The sequence below is a fragment of the Callorhinchus milii genome, unplaced genomic scaffold (genome assembly GCF_018977255.1).
Source record: "Callorhinchus milii isolate IMCB2004 unplaced genomic scaffold, IMCB_Cmil_1.0 Scaffold2, whole genome shotgun sequence".
Lineage (NCBI taxonomy): Eukaryota > Metazoa > Chordata > Chondrichthyes > Chimaeriformes > Callorhinchidae > Callorhinchus > Callorhinchus milii.
This window is the reverse complement of record NW_024704743.1, coordinates 9,953,438-9,974,633: the sequence shown is the minus strand read 5'-3', so window position 1 is coordinate 9,974,633 and position 21,196 is coordinate 9,953,438. Positions and strand designations below refer to the sequence as shown.

At 42.8% G+C, this 21,196-nt stretch overlaps 1 protein-coding gene across 4 annotated transcripts in view; it reads left to right on the top strand.

Moving 5' to 3' along the window:
- fzd8a (frizzled class receptor 8a) overlaps nucleotides 1-5,317 on the top strand; it is a 43,932-nt gene extending 38,615 nt beyond the window's left edge. For 2 of the 4 annotated variants that reach the window (XM_007893485.2, XM_007893486.2), the window contains one exon: nucleotides 3,008-5,317. In XM_007893485.2, the coding sequence (XP_007891676.1) occupies nucleotides 3,008-4,863 (1,856 nt within the window). In that variant the 3' untranslated portion in view covers nucleotides 4,864-5,317. Of the gene's footprint in view, nucleotides 1-2,096; nucleotides 2,537-3,007 lie in introns of those variants that run through there. The other 2 variants (XR_487880.2, XR_487879.2) reach the window with 2 other exon arrangements.
- Nucleotides 5,318-21,196: the final 15,879 nt, after the last annotated feature.

Here is a 21,196-nt window from a genome sequence, read left to right as displayed (position 1 = left end):
CTATATTTTTACTGGCATGACTATAAGAGCCAATAATATAACCAGTTCCTTGTGGTTCTAGGTTGGAATATTTCACTTCAAAGCTCAGCAGCTTCATAGATGCTGAAAAACGCAAAATATATATAGCCCACACTCTGGGTGATTGTTTATATCAAACAAAAAAACAAGTGTAAGAAAGATGTACATTGTGACCACTAACCTGAGGAATTTTCAGACTTTTTTTAATATTGCCGGTTTCAGGTGTGGCATTCTATCAGTTAATAAGGGATAAAGAGATACACAGATCTCAAAAAACTACTCACTATGACACTACTGAATTATCTCCCACATTCGGTGACACATATAAAAACATATACACAATAACATTGCATAGACTTTACATGTATATAATATAATAACATGTATATAATAATAGTAATCCTTGCATTTGACATAGCACCTTATCAAGTCTTCAAGTCGCCTCAAAGCGCTTCATAGAATTGAATTAAATTCAATTAAATTAAATAGAAGTAAACTGAATTCATTGTATATTTTGTGAGCAAAATGCGACAGCAAGTTGCGGACAGCAGTGTCCCACAAACAGTTATGGATTAAGTGACCAATTTTTTTGGAATGAATAATATATATATATATCCTTCCACATTCAGAGACATATATAAAAACATATACGCAATAACATCACGTAGACTTTATATGTTAATGTATAAAAATATATATATATATACACCTATGTACAATTTATCCCCAAATTTAAAAAAAATGTACCTTACTTTCTGTACCTTAAAATGGGAATATAAGAGCAGTCAGATGCAATTTTTAATTTTTTTTAAAATTGTGCTAAAATAAACGAATATAAAGCGGACTGAAAATCTAAAAGCTGTTGGCTGGCAACAGCTGATTTTATTTGGATCGGGATGTGTACAGTTTTAACGCGTTACATACACTATCCGCCTACACGGTGATTTCTGACGATATAAGCGCACATGTTCACTCTCACTCACTGCAAGATTCGACGCATGAATGTTCTGTGGAACAAGTTATTTGTCAAAACTCTCCCGCTTTCCACTACCCTCCCCCCCCCCACACACACACTTCCATTCCTCCTCTTCACTTGAGGAGGAAACCTAATGCAAACCGACTGCAAGGGGGGGAGAAACTTTTAGTTACTTGTGGTCACAAACTTCAGCGTCAATCTGTATGATCCAACAATTACAGCCTCACAGTGGCACATCAGCACTACCCTCTGCCATGTCATAACAAACAAAAACTAACCTGCCCAATAAACTATTATGGGATTGTTTCCCTCTCTCCGTCTCTCTCTGTCCCCCTCTCTGTCTCTGTCCCCCTCTCTGTCTCTGTCCCTCTCTCTGTTCCCCTCTTTGTCTCTGTCCCTCTCTCTGTCCCCCCTTCTGTCTCTGTCCCCCTCTCTGTCTCTGTCCCTCTCTCTGTCCCCCTCTCTGTCTCTCTCTCTGTCCCCCTCTCTGTCTCTGTCCCTCTCTGTCCCCCTCTCTGTCTCTGTCCCTATCTCTGTCCCCTTCTCTGTCTCTGTCCCCCTCTCTATCTCTGTCCCTCTCTCTTTCCCTCACTCTGTCTCTGTCCCTCACTCTGCCCTCCTCTCTGTCTCAGTCACCCTCCCTGTCTATGTCCTCCTCTCTGTCCCTCACTCTGCCTCTGTCCCTCTCTCTGTCCCCCTCTCTGTCCTTCTCTGTCTCTGTCCCTCACTCTGTCTCTGTTCCTCACTCTGTCTCTGTCCCCCTCTCTGCCCTTCCCTCTGCCTCTGTCCCTCTCTGTCTCTATCCCTCTATCTGTCCCCCTCTCTGTCTCTGATCCCTCTCTGTCTCTGTCCCCCTCTAAATCCCTCTCTCTGTCCCCCTTCTCTGTCTCTGTCCCTCTCTCTGTCCCCCTGTCTCTCTCTGTCCCCCTCTCTGTCTCTCTGCCCCCCTCTCTGTCCCTCTGTCTCTGTCCTCCCTCTCTGTCCCTCTCTCTCTCTGGGTCCCCACTCTGTCTCTCTCTCTGTCCCTCTCTTTGTCTCTCTCTGTCCCCCTCTCTGTCTGCCCCCCCCCCTCTCCCTCTCTCTGTCTCTGTCCCCTCTCTGTCTCTGTCCCCTCTCTCTCTGTCCCTCTCTCCCGCTGCTGAAATTGATTGACTGAAGCTGAAATCCCCCCCTGTTGCAATGTGATTGGGAGCTGGAGCGGAGCTGGAGCTGGAGGTGGGATCTGCAAGTCTCTCGCATTATAAATATACACAAGTAAATCGGTTCTCAGCATTTCGGTGATCATTAATAGGAAGTGAGTGAGCGCTGAAATTTGCTCGTGTTAAGCTTTCTGCTGCTACAAGAAGAGGAGAGAAAAAGAAAAGGGGAGGAAGAGGTTCCAAAAGAAGAAGGAATCAACGTCCAACAACGTCGCTTTCTCGTTGACGAGACGGAATAAAGTTCAGAGACTCTGCAGAAGCGGGTGGTGTGCGTGTTGGTGAGGGGGGAAAGCCACACAAAGTTATTAAGGACTGTTTCGAGGATTTTGTCTCTCACTAAAAGGTGACCTGTGTGTCGCTCAGCCACACGCTTTGCGGGCTATCCTTTATTATTATTATTATTATTATTATTGCCCTTTTTTGGCGTGTGTGTTGTGGAGGGAAAGGAGAGCAATAAACAATTAATTGAAGCGGACCTGTTTTGACTCCCTGAAGCGCCCAAACCCGGGAAGAGAAAAAATATGTTGGTTTTGCAAATCTGAATCGTATGTCGCCTTGAGATAGAGATAGAGACACAGAGAGAGGGGGAGAGAGACAGAGAGGGAGGGAGGGAGGGAGGGAGAGGGGGAGACGGGGAGGCTGTTGGACTGTATTTCTAAGGCTTGGCTTTTCTTTTGAAAAAAATACAGACGTGTATATATTTTTAAGCAAGAAATTTGTATGTGAGTTTAAAAAAAACTCTCTCCTCCCCCCCCCTCCCCCACCACCACCACCCCCCCCCCCCCTTTCTCTCCTCGTCTCCTCCCAAACTAAGCGGAATCGGGAGAGTCGCTGAGAGTGAGTGAGAGAAACAGAAAGAGACAGAAGCCGCAGCGGGAGGAGAGGAGGAGGAGAGGAGGAGGAGACATGGGGCGCTGTTACCTGGTTGGGGTTTACCTGCTCTTAGCTCTGGTTGGGCTGCACAGAGCGGGCGCCGCCGCCGCTAAAGACCTGTCCTGCCATCTGATCACCGTCCCTCTGTGCAAAGGCATCGGCTACAACTACACCTCGATGCCCAACCAGTTCAACCACGACTCGCAAGACGAGGCCGGCCTGGAGGTGCACCAGTTCTGGCCGCTGGTGGAGATCCAATGCTCCCCGGACCTACGCTTCTTCCTGTGCAGTATGTACACCCCCATCTGCCTGGAGGATTACAAGAAGCCGCTGCCGCCTTGCAGGAGTGTGTGTGAGCGGGCGAAAGCCGGCTGCGCCCCTCTCATGAGGCAGTACGGCTTTGCCTGGCCCGACAGGATGAGGTGCGACCGCCTGCCCCAGCAGAGCAACCCCGAGACCCTGTGTATGGACTATAACCGCACTGACCTGAGCACGGCAGCCCCCGGCCGGGCCAGACCCAGTGACAAGCCGCCCAGCGGCGCCGGCAAAGCCAATAAAGGCACCAACAACAAGAAGCCTCTCCAGCCCGCACTGCCGCCGCGCCCGGGCAAGGGCAGGGCGTGTGAGCGGGGCTGCCAGTGCCGCGCACCCATGGTGCAGGTGAGCAGCGAGCGGCACCCGCTCTACAACAGGGTCAAGACGGGCCAAATGGCCAACTGCGCGCTGCCCTGTCACAACCCCTACTTCTCCCAGGACGAGAGGAGCTTCACCGCCTTCTGGATCGGCCTGTGGTCGGTGCTGTGCTTCGTGTCCACCTTCACCACCGTGGCCACCTTCCTCATCGACATGGAGAGGTTCAAGTACCCCGAGAGACCCATCATCTTCCTGTCCGCCTGTTACCTGTTCGTCTCCACCGGCTACATCGTCAGGCTGGTGGCGGGACACGAGAGTGTGGCCTGCAGTCAGCAGCGGGAGTCTGGGCACATCTACTACGAGACCACGGGTCCCGCTCTCTGTACAGTGGTTTTCTTGCTCATCTACTTCTTCGGCATGGCCAGCTCCATCTGGTGGGTCATCCTGTCGCTCACCTGGTTCCTGGCCGCAGGCATGAAGTGGGGCAACGAGGCCATCGCCAACTACTCCCAGTATTTCCACCTGGCAGCCTGGCTGGTGCCGAGCATCAAGTCTATCGCCGTGCTGGCCCTCAGCTCGGTGGATGGAGATCCTGTGGCTGGGATCTGCTACGTGGGCAACCAGAACTTGGACAACCTGCGGGGTTTTGTGTTGGCGCCTTTGGTGATCTATTTGTTCATAGGGACCATGTTCCTGTTAGCAGGCTTCGTGTCTCTGTTCAGGATCAGGAATGTGATCAAACAGGGAGGCACCAAGACGGATAAACTGGAGAAGCTGATGATCAGGATTGGGATATTTACGGTTCTCTACACGGTGCCCGCCACCATAGTGGTGGCCTGTTATTTTTACGAGCAGCACAACAGGCAGAGCTGGGAAATGACTCACAACTGCTCCTGTCTGACAGAGCAAGAGGCCAGAAGGCCGGACTATGCGGTGTTCATGCTGAAGTATTTCATGTGCTTGCTGGTCGGGATTACATCCGGAGTGTGGATCTGGTCTGGAAAGACCCTGGAGTCGTGGAGAGCTTTTTGTACGCGCTGCTGTTGGAACAGTAAAGGGACGAGTGGCTCTATGTACAGTGATGCCAGTACCGGCCTGACCTGGAGGTCAGGCACCGCGAGCTCCGTGTCTTACCCCAAACAAGTGCCGTTATCCCAAGTCTGAGATTTACTGTGGACTTGATTTTTTTTGAGGCGAAAAAAAATTTGCCCTGAAGATTCTCACCCAAGCATCTTATTAACCTGTTAATGACCTTCTAATGGTATCCATTGGCCAAAAAAGCGAAGAACTTAGCCAGAAACCATATGCCTGGCCTTTTTAATACTTACAATTTTAACCATTTATATGCACAAGGACATCCAGTAGATGTTAATGTGGGAGGAAAGGAATGGTTTCAAATCCTGACTTAAATGCTGTTAATGCAAGGAATAAAAAAAACGTTGCTTTTAATTGCCACCGAAAGAAGAGGGGAGGAAACAGACTTAAATAGAAGTACAGTCCAAGCTATTCGATTGAAATCTTAATAATAGTTGTTCATGACCGGGTGCTTCAATCTGCCTTAAAATCCTGTTTTAATATTCCCATGTAATACGGGTTTCTTGCAAAAGTTGTATTTATATAATTATTTGTACCATGAACACAAAATCTGTAAATTGTGTACATAACAAAAAAAAAGTTTTTTTTTTGGAAGTATATACAGAGTATGTAAATTTTTTTGTATAAAAAAAAGTTTAGCGGCAAAACTTCGGCCAAAGCAAAAAAAATTGAAGCAATTATTTTATTTTGACAATAAAACGACTTTGATTAATTACTGTTTGGAGTACATTTTTGGATTTTTATTTCTGGGGTGGGGTTGAATTGAGCTTATCTGTGTACAATCTGCAGAGAGAGAGGGATGTTAATTTAGGAGAGAGACTGTTTCGCTATTTGAACTTTTTTTTACCTGCAGCCCAGTAGATGAGTACTTAATTTCTTAACCGAGCTCGCTCGAGTTGAATAGGGTTAATCTGTAAGGAGTGAGTCTTTTGAGACGAATATCTTTGATCTCTCGATTTCAAGCATGAGCTACTTTTTCTTCCCCCCACCCACCCATCTCTCTCTCTCTTCCCCCCCTCTCTTTCTCCTCCCTCTCTCCAGCCCTCAAGTCTTTCTTGTTTCAGTTCAGCCCAATCGACCACCATGGTGCTTTTTTTTTAAAAAAGAACTGAATTAAAGGAGACTTAAACTCGTTTAAACGGGGAGGAAGAAGTGGGGGAGGGATGGGGTTGGAACGGAACGACTTGTTACAGTTGGTGAGGATGAAGGGAAAGGCAGAACAGTCTTTTTAAACGGCTTTTTCTGTATTGTTGGCCAGACTGCAGGCAGAAAACCTTGGTCTTCGGCAGAGACAAAATGCTCATGAATGCCCTACAGGTGGTCCACTCGCATAATCCCCCAATTTAAGGCGCTCTCCTTTGCAAGACAATTGCATTACAAAGCACTCACTTTTTTGGTCCTAATTGAAGCGGTGGACAAGCATTATGGACCACAAGTTGTGTTTTTTATATTTTTTTAAAAAAAAGCACTCCATGGCAGATGCCTATAGCTGGACTATAGCAACAGCCAGGATCAACGGAATGGGCAGCCCTGTTCAGGCGAGTGTACGGCTCCTCGTATAAAAGGAGCATTTCATTATTTTCAGGAGGTTTGGCTGACATAAAAATAAACTCTGCCCGATACACACGTTAATTTTATGGCAGATTAGCGATAATTTAAAAGGAATTGGGAAGTTTGCACATTAGGATTGAAAGGATGGCCCCGGGTCCACTGTGACCCAACCGATCAAGAGAAGACAGAGACACTGGTCCATCCCCTGGTGTAACAGTCCCGCGTGTTTATAGACTTCTCAAGTTCACCAGGTTTAACAAGGCCAATGTTAACCTTGTGCTGAGTGTGTTTACAATGGTTGTTTGTGGGTCCATACAAATCCACAGTCACTCACTTCACTGTGACGCTGAGGGGCGCTATCCAGAAATGCTGCACTGCAGTGTGTACCTTTCTCCAGGCTATAACCTGCATTGTCAACACGCTTTGTAAACAAGTTTCCAATTAAGCAATGTAAGAGTTTTGCTCAGTGGGCTAAGCCTTATTTTGGGGGGTAGTGGGCGGAGGGGAGACGTCAAATTTGCTTTTTTAACCTTTTTTTAAATAAATCTTAAAATGGGGGGGAAATGAATTCAAAAATAAAATATTTGTAGAAAATGCTGCTGACGGTGTTAATGAGTGAAATCAGCTCCACAGAGGTAGACTTTACTACGTGGGAGCTTTCCTACGTGGGAAAGTCTACATTTATGAAGCCGATTTCACTTAAAATGTTCTCCTGCACCAAACTCTAACTTGTGCAGCGTTGCCACAGCTCCACTCTGTGGGTGGCGCTTGTGCATATTATCAGGTTGTGTCAATCTGTATATATTATCAGCAAAGTAAGTACAGGAGATGAGCCCCTGTTTAACAAAACTCCTGGACTCAAGGGACATGATTTTTTTTTAAAAAAAACACCCGAAAGGATTCTCTAATTATTAATCGGCGATAATTTCTGCAAAGCGAATATTGTCCATCCCTGGTTTGAGGTGTTGTGTTGTATTGTATTTTGTGGGACAAAACCTGCGGTGGTTTTGTCTGCATTTGCTTGAAAGGGAGGCAGAGGCTCACTCACTCGGTAAGTGGACAGAGATGGTGCTTTCACGAGGTGGCCAGATGTGTCATTTTGCTGTCGTGAATCTGAATATAAATGTGTATTTTTCCACGAGTTTCCACGTGTTTATGCACATGCTCATTGCACAGTTAAATTCACAAGTTAGTTGGATGCAAATCCTTAATTATTAATCCTGCAGTTAAAGCACACGATCCCAGGAGGTATATAATAATCCTTGCATTTGATAAAGCGCCTTATCGCGTCTTCGAGACCTCTCAAAGCGCTTCATGAAATATACTGTAAAGTGAGTTGACTGTATATTTTGTGGGCAAAACTATATATAAATATATATATATTAAATTGAGCAAAAACAAAAATAAAACATATATCCTCCATCCAGCTTTTTGGGGGCTAGTCAATTTCCTACAGTTTTCCATTTCATGAATGTTGCATTTTCATTGTTGAGCTGAGGAAGGGCGGGTAAGTCGTTGTCCTTGTTGTTGTTGTAAGAGTGTTTTTTTTCTTCTGTTAACTAAATCAGAATAATCTTGTTTTCATTAGCTACTATTAAGCAGGAGGAGATGGGAGAAACCATTTGCAATTGCTTGTGAAAGAATGCTACACTTTGCATTGCCCCTAATGGAGATGGGGCCGAATAGTTACATTCCTTACTGCTCATTGACTTGACAGTGTGAGTTGATGCAATGTAGGGAATCCTGGGAATGAACTTGCACAAAATCTTGACCCAGGCAGCTGCATTCCTAAAATAATCTTGTCATTTCTGGAGGGGGTAGGAATAGTGAGGGTGAGACAGGGTGAAATGACAAGCTAAATAATTCCAAGTCACCTGAGGTAAACGTTCAATGCATGACATTTTTGAAGAGGTGAGAAAGGTAAGCAATTTGCAACCAAACAGCCATCAAAATATTGGCACCAAGCTTCACCCCTCAGACTTGCACACAAATAAATAGAATTTCAACACTCAGAATGTACCAAAATGGTGGTGTCTTTCTCGTTCTCTGACTCCCCATGTTCTGGTTTATATCAATATCATGACATGTAAACAGCTTTAACTTAATGCTTTTTAAAAAAAGATAGGTCGGGCAATGTGTAATAGGGTACAATGATGAGTCAAAAAAAATCTATGTTTTAATTTTAAATCTTAGCTGTTATATACAGTACTAAAAGACAATACGTTTTAGTCAAACAGTTGTACAGCAGACCTGGGCCGGTGTTTATTTTTGATCACATGTACTGTATCAAGAAAATGAACAGAATGTTGAAATAGGTTTGAATGGTTGAATGGCCAACTCCTGTTCCTAATTTCCTAATATTGTCAGCAGTGGCTTTTTTTAGTTGAAACATGACATTGCAGCAATGCAGCAGCACAGCAAGAGGTCAGACTGTCATGGGAAACAAAGGGTTAATATAAGACTTATATCAGACAAAAACCTCACATGGCTGTCAAATGGAGGGCGGAGGGAGGAGGAAAGGGGAAGTGACAAAACCATCAGATGGAGTTGTGCCACCATGACACTGCTGTGTTCAGACTGAAGAATTTATCCTCATTCCATTCCATAATCAGAAATCAACTGCAAAACAGAATCAGTCCTCCGTCTCCTCCCACCCTCTCTCTATGATTTTTCCATCTGTCACTGCATTTCTCTGTACTTGTTTCAGCGGGACAGTTTATTTGCACAGATCTCTCAGGATACATGGGAAAATGTGGCAGCCAAATACTGCATTATGTTTAGATCCATTTATCATCTATGCAGTACACTCATTAAAAGGATGTTTATATGGCATGCAGGCCACTTTGAGTGAATATATCTCAAACATAGTTTGTTTTGAAGCTGTACAGTAGATGCAGCTGACTAAAAGGACTATCTCTCTGCTTAATGAAAGAGTTTAGGCTGTGTCAATTGGTAAATTACAGCACATGATGTAATTTGATGGTTCACAGAATTCATACACATTCCATTTCATGTCACTCAGAGTTCAATATATTGAATAAATAATTTATGATACTTCAGTAAATAAATACTCCTTGCATTTGAGTCAGTGTCCTATCGCGTTGAAATGCCATGAAGGATTTTACAGATTTTTCTGTGAAGTGTAGTGACTTTGTGTATTTATGGGCAAATGCAAATTTGCGCACAGACAAGTGAATAGCTATGTTTTTCTCTTTGGGAGATTGTTGGCCAGGACATCAGGAGAAACGGTAATCTTTTCAAAGATTGTCATGGGATCTTCAAAGTACACCTGAACAGATGAGCAGAACCTTGGTCTCATCTGAAGGACGGCTCTCTAAAGATGCAACGCTACGCCAACATTGCACTGGAGTGTCACTTTAGACTACAAATTCAAAGTCCAGAAGTAGGAATTGAGCCCTTGAGCCTATGATTCAAAGGCCAGAGTGCTACCAACTGAGATAGGTATAAAAGAAGTTTAGAGTTAAAGTATTTTCCTTTTGATTTCTTTGTGAGAAATCACTTTTTTTTAATGTAGTCTTTCTGCCCTATAACTTTATTATCTCTGTTATGCAACCCCCTTTTGAATGCCTTTTATCAATAAAAGTTTTTAAAATCAAGTGTATTGTTGTACAGATAGCAAAGGCAGGGCAAGGGATTTTTTTTGGCACAAGAAAATTGCAATTAATTCTGTTTAAACAAGTTACAGCTACCGTCAGAATTTTATCATGTGAAAAATATACCCGCTGTAAACATACTCTGGTCGAACTTATCATTCAACAATGATGCAATTATTTTCATGTAGCACATGAATGTCTTTGGAAACATTCATTTTGGAAGATGTCTAGAGCAACAGGGGGGTAATTATAGTGACTTGCAGTAGCACTGACATTGCAAGACCAAAGGGTAACACTATCCCCTGGTGTTAGCGTATCCATGTATTTTGCCCACAAAATATAGTCCATTCATTTTACACTATTTTCTGTGAAGCGTTTTGAGACGTCTTGAAGACATGATAAGATGCTATATCAAATGCAAGGATTATTATTATTATTGAATATTGTGTTTCCGTGCAGCAAGTTATTCCTGCGTGATACGTCCAAAATACGTCCACAATTGTTTGTGGAACACTGCTGTGTGCAATTGGCTCCACATTTCGGCCACAAAATATACAGTCAATTCACTTTACAATATATTCTGTGAAGCGCTTTGAGATGCTTCAATGACGTGGTAAGGTGCCATATCAAGTGCAAGGATGCAAAGATTATTATTAAAATGAGAACGGAGCAATGTGCATTTCATTGCGACGACGAGATTGTTTGGCATAAATGAATAAGATGACTGATGATTATAACATGTGTACGTTAGGTATTGTCACTGTAATTCATACAGTCATTCATTGTTTAGGCTTGCAGTGGAAGCAAGAAAGCCACCAGTCACAGGTTCAAGAATCAAGCATGCAGTGTTCAGGGCAGGTTTATATGTGCTCAAGGAGAAAATAAGTGGAATATTTTGACTTTAAGTGCTGCTTACCATTCTGGCCTAATGCCAATCCCAGAACAGGTCATAACTATTGAATGGCTATAACAATATTTTGCCTCCTGGCAAAACAAGAATTTTGAGAAAACCCAGAGTTGCAGTCCTGCAACAGGAATCTTGTTAGTGTTTAACAACAGAATCTATTCTTCCTATAGATATTTTCAGTAAAAAAAAATCAAACAAGTTATTTTTTGTGTTGGCGAGACTTAGTTGGTAGCACTCTTGCTTCTGAGCCAGAAGTCTGTGGGCTCAAGCCCTGCATCGAGACTTTGAGTTCACAGTCCAAGATGACAATCCAATGCAATGCTAGGGTTGTGCTGTAATTGTCAGAGATGCCGTTCTTCAGACAAGATGCTAAACCAGTAAAGATCCAAAGGTACTTTTCGAAAAGAGAAGGGAGTTTCTTCCGGGGTCCTGGCCAACAATCCCCCAGATAAAACTGGTCATTCTCTTCATGGCTGTTTGTGGGATATTGCTGTGGGCAGTAATAACAACAACTTGTATTTATACAGAGCTGCACAGTAGTGCTGCATTCACCTAGAAAATACAATTATTGCACTTTACAGTAAATTCTGTGAAGTACTTTGAGACATCCTCCTAAATGTGAAAGACACTGTATGAAATGTAAAGATGATTATTAATATTCGGTATTCTCGGTATCCCATTTGCCTCTGAACTGGCAGTCATAGTCAAGACAAGTTTGTTGCAGCAGAAAGAACTGACACTCGCAAGAAAGTAAGTGGAAAACCTTCTCACTTGACCTTTAAGATGAGGGCTGTTAGGCTGATGTCAGTACTTTCTAAATTTAGGGTTCCGTGTCCTGTAAGCTTTTCATGGCTATAATTAGAAAAATGTCTTGAAATGAATCTCCTGCTGCACATAAGAACAGAGTATAGATTCTCGTACACTTCAAAACAGATCTGTCCTTGCATTGTCTAGCAAACTCCAACAAACTTATCGTGAAATTACTTATTAGGGGAACTTAATAGAAATTGAGCTGAGACAGAGATAGAACTTTACCTTTACAATTCCCAAATGTAGGGTACATTGGGGCTAAAATTCCTCTGTCAACTATTATTATGGAAAATGCAATCATGGATAAAACTGGGCAGAACGTTGCCAATAGATTGCTTAGTGTTATTCCTGACATTTTTACCAGTCGTGAACCAATGCTTAAAAAGAATGTTGAAGAAAAGGTTTATTTGAATGGGGTGATTGTCAATGAGGAACTGGAGAAACTTTCTGCAACAACAACAAAATTACATTTATAGAGCGCCTTTCATGTCGGGAGGACGTCCCAAGCCGCTGGACAGTCAGGGGTCAGGACCTGAGCATGGAGGAGGGGTGGGGTAGTGGTGAGGGATTTCCCCCCTGCTCGGGTCCTGACCCAACTGTCCAGCGCCTTGGGACGTCCTCCTGACGTGAAAGGCGGTCTATAAATGGAACCTTGTTGTTGTTGAGGGAAGGCAGAGAGGTAGGAGGGCGACTGAAGGCACAATCGAAGAGGAGGGTCTTGAGACTGGCCTTGAAGGAGGCAAAGGAGAAAACAATGCAAAGGGACTGTGTTACAGAGTGTGGGGACAGAGAGTCTGAAAGCCCAGCCACCAATAGTAGTGCGGGTCGGGTGGGAGACATGGATCCAGGCTGGAGCCCGTTGAACGGAGGGAGCGGGCAGGTTGGTAGGGAGTTAGCAAGTCAGAGAGGTAGGAGGGGGGAAGGCCATGGATGGCCTTGAAAGTGAGGATGAGGATCTTGAATTCGATCTTCCAAGGGATGGGAAGCCAGTAGAGTCAGGCAAAGGTGGGGGTGATGGGGTCATGGAGCCTGGTGGATGAGAGTACAGGAGCTGCAGTTTTGGATGATCTGCAGCTTGTGAAGGGAAGAGTTGGGAAGGCTGATGAGAAGGGAGTTCCCGTAATCGAGCCTTGATGTGACGAATGCGTGGGTGAGGGTTTCAGCAGCCTGAGGGGTGAAGCAGTAGCGGAGTCTGACAATATTGCGGAGGTGGTGGTACGCGACAACAACAGCAGCAACTTGGATTTATATAGCCGTGCTGGTCATGGCGCGGATGTGGGGGAGAAAGGACAGTGCAGGGACAAACAAGACACACAGGTTCCTGATTGGCTTAGTGAGGTTGAGTGAGCAGCCACGGAGGCTGATGCTGCCAGTGCCCGAGATGCGGAGGCACTGGCGGGAGCCAACCAGGAGGGCCTCGGTCTTGCTGACGTTGAGTTGGAGAAAGTTGTCCCTTGTCCAGGACTTGATGTCGGACAGGCAGTCGGTCAGGACGTCAGTAGTCCTGGAGTTGAGGGTGGAGGCAGAGAGATAGAGTTGGGTGTCATCCACGTACATATGGAAATTTAGCCCATGTCTGCGGATGACGTCACCAAGGCGGAGCATGTAGAGGGTGAAGAGGGGACCGAGGCCAGAGCCCTGAGGAACGCCGCACGAGACGGTGCGGGGCCTGGAGGAGAAGGTGTTTGCAGAGACAAAGTGGAGGCGGTGTGAGAGGTAGGACATGAACCAGTCAAGGACAGAACCTTGAAGGTTGAGGTGGGAGGAGAGGCGGTGGAGGAGGATTGAGTGGTCCACGGTGTCAAAGGCGGTGGAGAGGTCGAGGAGGACGAGGAGGCAGAGGGAGCCCTGGTCACACATGGTCAGGATGTCATTTGTGACCTTGACCAGAGCAGTTTCCGTGCTGTGGGCAGCATAGAAACACGTTTGGAGGGGCTCATGGAGGGAGTGGGTGAAGAGGAAAGAGCGAAGCTGGGAGGTGACGGCTCTCTCAAGGACCTTAGACAGCAGGCAGGTGAGAAGACTCATTAAAAAGTTGGAATTAGTGAGATTGAAGGTGATGAGTGGTGGTTAGGAAGTGATAGCACTGGTTTGAGCTGAAATAAACATAACATATCATGTAGGCCAGGAGTAGGCCATTCGGCCCTTCGAGCCTGCCCCGCCATTCAATCATGGCTGATCTTCTAATGTAAAGTAGTTATTATTATTATTACTTACCTGAACCATCATTGAAACATTACTGCAGACTCCGGGAAATTGCCTTTGACCTGCAATGTTTTCAATACTTGATCACCGCTGCCACCTAGTGGCCATGAATTGCATTAGCAGTAATGTCCCAGATTTCCAAGCTACCGTTCAATAGGCAGTGTATAATTGACCATTTCTCAGCGACACGCAATTTTGTGAAAAGAAGGATATGAGGGAGGCAATGCAAATGTTCTTGTCCTGGTTTTAATTAGATAGTTAAGGTATCCTCAGAGGAGAATTCATAAGTATCATCCAAAGAATAAATGTAAATAGACATATTTATATTAATGCTAGGATTTGATAATGGCATAGCTCCAATGACAACAAATTCACTAAGTGCTTTGAAGATTATTCTGACCAAGTGCCTGTAAATTATAGGCAAATGCGGCAACCATTTTGCACACATCAGGACTCACAGATAACCATGAACCACCTGGAGGGTTTTTGAATTGGTATCTAGAAGATTGTTTGCCAGGATACGGGAGAAACTCTACAATATCCAATTGGACAGGCAGATCAGTTTAGCCAATGGACAAACTTTTTGTACAATGCAGATCTCTTTCATTACCACTAAAAAAGTTTTTGAATGAGAATTTCCCCCCATGTTATTTACTTTTGCACCTTGCTGACTTCTGCTATAATATAGCTCCACTGGATGCCAGCAGCCACTGGTAATCACTCAAGTAAAATCCATAAAGACCAGTTCAACCACAGATGCCTCAAAAGTAGAGTTGTCTCTGGTATAGCGCCTTTTACATCAGGATGAAGTCTCAAAGCATTTCACAGGATTTACTGTGAAGTGTATCAATTGTGTATTTTGTAAGGGAATGTAGCAGGCAATTTGCACACAAACATGTCCTATAGACAACCATGAAGTGAATGATCCAATATTATCTGGGGGTTGTTGGCCAGGACACAGGAGAAACTCTCTTCTTGAATAGTGCCTTAGGATCTTTAACATTTACCTGAACATACTAACAGGACCTCAAATGAACATCTGATATGAAGGACCTTAATTTTATGCTGTTTCTTCTCTCTTGAATGACTTTCAAGTCCACTAATATAGACTAAAGCTTGGCCTATAAAGTGACATATAAATTCAGAAGCTCTATCTCTGGGATTTCCATGTGTAGATGGGATGCATGGAATTCTCAGTTTGGTTTGGATATTCTTAAGGTTGGTGATGAGTTTCCGCATTTGTCAGACACTCAGCTGACCAAAAACTAATAATTCAGAAGCCCTATAATGTCTAATACTCTTACATTTAAGAGTCCTGTAGCTCAGTGGTTAGAGCACTCGCTTTGCAAGCGAGAGATCTGAGTTCAATTCCAGGCAGGGCGAAACCTTGGGCAAGTTTCCTTATTCCACACGCCTAATAATAATTCCTCCAAAAAAAACAAAAAACAATAATAAATTGGTCATTTTCAATCTATGACTGTTTGTGGGACACTGCTGTGTGCAATTGGCTGCCATGTTCGCCCACAAACATACAGTCAATCCACTTTACAGTATATTCTGTGAAGCACTTTGGGACGTCTAGAAGACGTGAAATGCGCTATATCAAATGCAAGGATTATTATTATTATTTAGGGTAATTAAAATTTAAGAATGTGAAAAGTGTTTGAAGTGCCTTAAAATCATTCTTAATTTGGAAGCCAAATTGCCACAGTTCATTTTTGTTCCTATGGAAAATCGGCTTCAAAATGAAAAGTGTTTTCCAAAATTCCTCACAAACTTACAGAGTAAGACAATAGCTGTAAGCCTGTAAGTCTTACTTTCATAAGAAATCTTAAGCTCAGTAGAGTACATTGCAGAAGAATTCAGAATTTTCAGCATGCCTAAAGTTAATTGGATTTATAACTCCAATAATTAGCTAAATTGATGCTTTTAGTCTGTCATAAAAATTTAACTACTGCTATAAAATCTCTGTTGGAATTTCAGAACCAGTGTTAATGCCACCAATAGTCTTAATACGTTGACAACCATTTACCACACATTAAAAAACATTGAAATTAAAGACATACACAGGATATTCTCCCCTGTATATTTCTCACCTCAAAATAGAACAAAATATTAGTCAGCCTTTTCTAGCAAGATCTGGCCATAATGCATTGGTAATGAATACATTAACTAGTCTGCGGCTTCTACAGCTGGGTTTAATAGCACATGGAAAATGCAGAATATTGGTAGAAAAAGATTTAGGGTCACTTAGTAAAACACCCTGTCTTCCTCTGCTTGCTCTCATAGAAACTCATGTCAGTGCCTGGGGACATCCTTCCAACGCAAAAGATGCTATACAAATATAATTTTTTGTTGTTGATGTAAGCAGTGAGTGACAGCTTAGTTCAGTTGGTAATGTCCTTGCTTCTGAGTCAGAAGGTTTTGGGTTCAAGCCTCACTTTGTGTCTTTGAGCTCACAGTCCAAGCTGACATTCCAGTGCAGTCCAAATCAAATTGTTCATCTTTGACTGCGCTTTCGATCACCTTCCGCTCCCCATCCCTTCAGCTCCTACCCTCAGGTCTGTGTTACACACTTTCAGACTTTCTCCTGAGGCAAAAGGCACTATGTAAATGCAAAAAAAAAATTTGGTCACTCCATCCACAACTGTTTGCAATTGGCTGCCACATTTCGCTGCCGCATTTCACCCACATTATGTAATCAATTCACTTTAGAGTTTATTCTGTGAAGTGCTGTGAAACATCTCAATGACATGGTAAGGCACTATATCAAATGCAAGGTTTATTATTATCAATTATATTGATGTGGGTACTGTACTTCTAATGAGATGTTGAAGGAAGGTCCCATCAGTCTGTTCAGATGGATGGTAAAGATCCAATGACTGTTTGGAAAGAGAAGGGACTTTTTTGTGGTCTTCTAATCCTAATCAACAATTCTCTGGATAAATTGGTCATTTATTTACGGTTGCTCGTAAAAATTGACCACCTGACAAATTACTAGGGATTCTCCTGACTCAGCTCCTGTTAACACCCCAAGCCAAAGCCTGAACAGTGGTCCTAGCTGAACAAGCAGCGGGAAGCTTGGCAGACAGTGCTCTCAATGATAACCTATGCAGTTTTAGCTAGCTGAATTTCAGCAGTACCCTAGCTAGGGTCTTTGTGAAATACTGTGCCTAATACTTTCCGGATTCAGGTAAGCAGGGTCCACCCCTCTGGGGAGACAGTGCACGTATGTGGAACTTTCAGTCTGGTTTGATACTCTTTAGCACAGTGATGGGTTTCCATATGTGTTAGACATCTAGCTGACCAGAAAAAAAGGATCATGATATTTATGCAATTTTTCTTTCCAAGAAATTGAGAGTGAAGCCCACAATTTCAGTCGCAAAAACAGAAATTGCAATTGAGTCGGCCACTTGCACTTTGCGAATGATGTATTGTCAACTCTGTTGAACATCATTATATTCTGAGTCCCAGCTTCTCTATCCACTTGCTCATTTCCCATGCACACATTTCATCAACTGTCAGGTTGTTCAGTAGCCCTGATGGTTTCCATCAATTCAACAGCTTGGAACAATGGGATTGTCTTTGCCAGGGAACAGACATATTCTTCAGCAGTGATTCATAGTATAATCATTGTTTCAGACTTTTTGCCACTATCCCTTCGAGTATTGACTTCCGCTAAAGTTTCAAAACTAAGTGCACAAATTTCAACCCATGGCATCTGCAAAACTAATTTTCTTTATGTTCTGCTGCTGAATATCGGATCTGAAGTTATGGTGTAACTGGGAGTGATTATAAGACTGCTGCAGGGCTGGAAAAGTAAGACTTTTTAGAAGCATGTTTAAATTAACTCTTCATTCATCAAAAAACATGTTATTTAATCTTTAACCAGAGAAATTATTCCTATAAAGGGACTGGGAGCATCCTTGGTTCAGATGAGGCACTGGCCGGAGATGCAGGAAAGAGCTACAACAGGCCTCAAAGGAACACGGTCATTGCATGAAGCACATAAAACACACTGACAGTCATTGTGTGTATTCACAGCTGCTGACCATATGCAGCCTGGCTCCAAATTGAATAAAAAACCTCCAGTACACAATCTGAAACCTAGAGTGGAGCCACACTTGTCTGTGTCCCGATTATCTACCTTTATTGGAAAGATAGATAACAATGGCTTAGGTCGTAGCACGTTCGTCTCAGAGCTATAAATTTGTGGGTTGAAGCCCCACCAGGAAGAACTCACAGTCTAAGCTGATACTAAGCTGTAGTGTTGGGGGAATGCAGCATTTGTCCCCCCCCCCCCCCCTCCCATTAAATTCGTCATTCACATGGATGCTTGTGGGACTTCGCTGTGCATAAATTCCTGCTTATGCCTTCAAGTATAGTCACTACACTTCATAATAAAATCCTGTGAAGCACTTTGACATCAACATGATAAGGCGCTATATCAAACGCAGAGATTATTTATCACCATTAATATTCCAAGCTCAGTTAGCACGCGAGCTGCCTCCAGACATTTATCAATGAAGATAGGTACTTTTGTTAACTTATGTTTTCCTCACCAGCATAATCAAACAATGTGATGACAGACAGGATCCAACGACAGCAACTTGCATTGACATTGTGCTCTTCACATGGGATAGCATCTCAGAGTGTGCTCAACAATGTAGGAGTTTGAGGTCAAGCTGGGGAGAAAGGGGAGGTGACCGTAGGCATGTTCAAGACTTCAGGTTCGATTTGATAGAAGGCAAAGAGGAGATAAGATGAAGTGATTGAGGCAGGGAGTTCCCGAGGTTCAAGGCATGATGGCTCAAGACATAGTCGTCGATGATGAACTCATTTAATAGTATGTCCTGATATGAAAGTGCTATACAAATGTAATTTGTTTGTTGTTGTGTAGTAGAATCTCAGTGAGATCACTAATGTCATCCTGTAGTGAATAAAAGCAAATTACCATTAATAAAATTAATAAAACCTAGCAATTGACCACAGCAGCAACGCTGATCTCAGACACACCTCAGCACTAATAGCACTGACCTGAGGAAAAATAACCCTGACTTGAGACACAGTGATCCTGATATGAGACACAGAGACTCTAACCTGTGACACAACAACAAATCACTGTTACATAGACCTTTCATGAACTGACACAGAGTGTCACCTGAGACAGAGTGACGCTGACATGAGACAAAGTCACTCTGAGCTAAGTAGAGTGGCACAGATATGAGACACCAACACCATTGACATCCCCCATCATGCAACAAAGGACGCCACAATTAAAAAATAGTTTTAACATTAAATAAAAACAGTTAATTTTATTTTAAAATAAAAAAAGAATCCACAACTGTTTGTAGGACACTGCTGCGCGCAATTGGCTGCCGCGTTTCGCCCACGCAAAATACACTTTATAGCATATTCTGTGATGCGCTTTGAGACGTCTCAAAGACTTGATGAGGAACGATATCAAATGCAAGGATTATTATTATTATTAAGAACTCTGGGAGTTGTTGTAAACTACATGTCAGAATAGTCACATAAATTTGGCTGATGCAGGTATAACGTATTTAGGACTTTGGCATTTGTGTGTTGTGTGATCAAGTACATTGAACAATAGAAATCCATGGCACAGAAGAAGGCCATTCAGCCCATCGTATTTGTGCCAGCTTCCTCAAGAGCATTTCTTTCAATTTCACTTACCTCACCTTTACTATACACCAGTAGCTGTCTCTGTTAACCTGTCTAGTTAATTCTCAAAGAGCAATATGGATTTTACCTCTCCAAGCAGGGCACTTCATATCCTAACTACTCTGAGTGAAAACAATTCTCCTAATCTCCCCATTTTCTCGTTCACAAACTTAAATTGATTCTCTCTCAGTTATTGGTGGAAGTAAATTCTTGTATTGATTCGATGAAAACCCCTCATAATTTTAAATACCTTGATCAGCTCAGCCCTCAACCTTCTCTTTTCCCCAATAATGTATTCTTTTCCAGTATACGCTTTTTGTGCTCATCTCTCTAAGCGGCATTCTTTAATGATGCATTGATTATCCCCATGACAAGATCCCTTCAGGTCTCTGTATGTAGGAATAATGTAATAATTTAACTTCTTTTTGTTTTCCTGTTTTGAATGCATATAATAATAATAATCCCTCCAAAAAACCAAAAACAATAATTAAATTGGTCATTTTCAATCTACGACTGTTTGTGGGACATTGCTGTGCGCAATTGGCTGCCACGTTCGCCCACAAATATACAGTGAATTCACTTTACAGTGTGTTCTGTGAAGCGCTTTGGGACGTCCTCCCGACTTGAAAAGCGCTATATCAAATGCAAGGATTATTATTATTATTATATTAACATTGTTGAGTAGTCCTCAACAGCTGGTTTCCCTGATTATATATTATATATAATCTCATACAGTCTAGGCAGACTATGTTGTGCAGTGCTGAGGTTGTGCTATCAGTGCAGGATCTTTGGATAAGAGAGTAAACCAAGGTCCTGTTTGCCTGTTCAGGTGAATGTTAAAGATCCCATGTCCCATTCAAAAAGTGGAGTTTCTCTTGGTATTCTGGTCAACAATACCTCAGATGAAACAAATCATTCACATCATAGCTGTTTGTGGGGCATTGGGATTTATAGCTACAACATTTTATTCCAAATCGATTCTTCTAGTCAGGATGTTAGCAGATTCTGAAAGGATGGTGCAAAAGAACTCAACTAAACAAAACTTTCAAACAAAAAGAATAGAAGCCTTTGAGATCCACCACTTGAAATTATCTCACAGTATGCAGTAGATAATTCTTGCATTTTGTTATTAAGATGGTGCTGAAGGGCTATTGGCAATGAAACCCATATTTTCCATTTTTAAAGTTGTGAGGATGAAGATTGGTGCCATATTTTTAACTCCCCCAGTGGTTGAAGTAGCTCATATTACGCTCACTCATGTTACTTCCATAATGTCAGCCCATTTTAGATGTAAAGGTGCCACAAACTGGTGCCAGAAATATAAAGGAGCTGAAAATAGAAACTGTGGTATTGGCACAAATGTAGCACAGTTTGTAAAGCAAATGGTTTGAATATAAGAGGTGAGAAATTCCACCTAATCTTGGCCTCTAAGACCTTCTGTCTTAAAAACATATGACTGACCAACACAGTTTCTGTGGAAAATTCTTAAATTCAACTTTAATTTGGAAACTGGTTCTTTTTAGAAATTGCGGAAAACCTACAGAAGTATCAAGATTGGATTTAAGAATTTTCCACAATTCTGCCGCCTTTTAATCTCAAGATAAAAATAGTCTTACAGGCTAAGACTAGG